The sequence below is a fragment of the Alosa sapidissima genome, chromosome 13 (genome assembly GCF_018492685.1).
Source record: "Alosa sapidissima isolate fAloSap1 chromosome 13, fAloSap1.pri, whole genome shotgun sequence".
Taxonomy (NCBI): Eukaryota; Metazoa; Chordata; class Actinopteri; order Clupeiformes; family Clupeidae; genus Alosa; species Alosa sapidissima.
The window spans coordinates 21,322,498-21,324,997 of record NC_055969.1 but is presented as its reverse complement, the minus strand read 5'-3'; the positions used below and the strand labels follow the sequence as shown (position 1 = coordinate 21,324,997).

General features: G+C 49.4%; 1 protein-coding gene across 3 annotated transcripts in view; it reads right to left on the bottom strand.

The window, feature by feature from the left end:
* The window catches only part of mctp1b (multiple C2 domains, transmembrane 1b), a 54,693-nt gene that overhangs the window by 28,568 nt on the left and 23,625 nt on the right, over nt 1-2,500 (bottom strand). For 2 of the 3 annotated variants that reach the window (XM_042059337.1, XM_042059338.1), the window contains 2 exons: nt 2,112-2,150; nt 647-817 (listed from right to left, as the gene is read on the bottom strand). In XM_042059337.1, coding sequence (XP_041915271.1) covers nt 647-817; nt 2,112-2,150 — 210 coding nt within the window. The remainder of the gene's footprint in view (nt 1-646; nt 818-2,111; nt 2,151-2,500) is intronic. The other variant, XM_042059339.1, reaches the window with a different exon arrangement.

The window sequence follows — 2,500 nt, the reverse complement described above, 5'->3', positions numbered from 1 at the left end:
ATAGTCGTTCCCAATAAAACTAATAGTCTTCATTTCATGAATTTTCATGAGTCATTACATACAAAATTGTTGAACTAGTTATCAAATTCTGTCACAATGCTGTAGAATTGCAAAGAGCATACAGTAAAAATGTACGTATTCAGTGTCTTGTACTCACTTACTCACCTAATGTGTAACTTTACTGTAGTTTTCAAATGGCTGTACAAGTACTGTATAGTGCTGTATTGAGCATGTTCAGGTAGTGTCACCGAGTTCTGACCTTTTTTTGCATTGGAAAACACTGAGAGAACTGTCATAATGAAAACATGACAAAGCCATTTGACTATCTTGTTCATAAACAATGGTGTCAAGACTTCTCATTTTGATGACACTGACAGTTTCATTGACATAAATACCTGCTTTTGAGGAATGGACTATCCATTTTGAGCAAGTGACGTGCTTTTGCAGGTCATCCACTAGGTTTTGCAGTTTGCACTAATTGTTTTGAGAATTGCACTAACTGCTGTGCAAATGTTAATAGTGATGTGAGAAAAGCACCAAAGCGACTGAGAAAAACTGTAAGTAAATGAGAGTAAGTGGGCATTCTATGATATAAGATTAAGGCCTCGTTAGGAATGTCATCATGGGTGCTGAGGTGAGAGGTCACCTTGCTCCTGTACTTCTGGTGTCCGAGGCGGAACTTGACGTAAGGGTCACTGAGGCCGTTCTGGTCCATGGGAATGAGGTCGCGACCTTCGATGAGGCTGATGCTCACAATGCCGCTCCACAGCTGAGACTTCCTGTGCAGGTCTGACAGACGGAGACTCTGCTGCTGAGTCTACACACACACACACACAGACAGAGACAGACACACACACACAAGCACACACAGGCAAACATACACACATGTAGAGAAAACACACACAAACACACACACATACAAGCATACAGACCCCCCCCCCCCCAGCCACACACACAGACAGACAGACACACACAGAGAAACACACACACACGGAGAGAAACCACACAAAAACATACAATATTATATCCCAAGTATAGCAATGTACTGTAGCCTGAGCCCTATTCCACAGCAAGGGAAAAACACAGATTAGAAGGGATGGAGAGATGAACCTCAGAATGAAGGAGAACCAGAGGGATTTATGAGAGGATGAGCCATTACAAAAGACACCAGAGATGACAGAGAGAGTCTGTGACAGGGTGAATCACGTCCCAAGACCCAGCAGCCCACTTACGCCCCAGACCAGACCAAAGCACTAGCAGCACTACCACCACGGAGCTGAGGTAGAGTCCACTTTATTCTCTGACCGCAGTGCCTCCAACGTGCTCTAGAAGCAAAGTGCATTGTGGGTAATCCGACACCGCTTGTCAGAGAGTAAAACAGGCTTTTCAAGGATGTTGTTGAGCGGGATGAGAGAGCAAACATGCACACACTCGTGAATGTGCACACATAAAACAAACAAGGGAAATACATACACACACACACACACACACAACACAAACTCCAGCACGCCTCCTTTCTCTCTCTCTCTCTCACACACACACACCAAGCTAAAACAGTGCATGAATCCCATAATGGGTATTCCCCAAATGAATCCCAAAAGCAGCATCCCTATGGGGGATGGGGATGGGGGGCAGTAGCACAGGGGGGCAGGTGCGGGTGAATGGGGGTGCGGGTGCGGGCAGTAAGAGTGATGGGGGCAGATAGCTGAAGGTGAGGGTGGTGGTGTGGATTGGGTTGATGATGAGGCAGGTAGGTGGAGGTGGTGGTGTGGATTGAGTTGCTGATGGGGCAGGTGGAGGTGGCGGAGTGGATTGGGTTGATGATGGGGCAGGTAGGTAGAGGTGGAGGTGGTGGTGTGGATTGGGTCAGGTAGGTGGAGGTGGAGGTGTGGATTTGGTTGCTGATGGGGCAGGTGGAGGTGGCGGAGTGGATTGGGTTGATGATGGGGCAGGTAGGTGGAGGTGGAGGTGGTGGTGTGGATTGGGTCAGGTAGGTGGAGGTGGAGGTGGAGGTGTGGATTGGGTTGCTGATGGGGCAGGTAGGTGGAGGTGGAGGTGGCGGAGTGGGTGGGGGTGAGGGGTTGATGGCAGCCAGGGCTGTGCCTGATTACCTTGCTGGATCTCTTCCAGCTCCTCCTGAGAAGCATTGTCTGGGAAAGAGACAGATGATTCAGTAATCGCCAGGTCGCCAGCCCGCCTGGGCCGGCCAGGGTCAATACTAACACGGGGGTGCCAACGAGGCCCTGCCACGCTAAACTCTATTGTCCCCGACAGCTCTTCAACTGACGGGCACTCTACTGCCAGCACTGGGACTCTACTGCCCGCACTGGGACTCTACTGCCTGGGGAGAGTACTCTACTACAGAGCGGAGTACTTTATGGCAAGGAGCAGACATTTCCTCTGCTAGCTGTGCAGGGGTTTTTTTCTAGCAGTGCAGGGGTATCTTCTAGCAGTGCAGGGGTATCTTCTAGCAGTAGAGGGGTTTCTTCTAGCTGTGCAG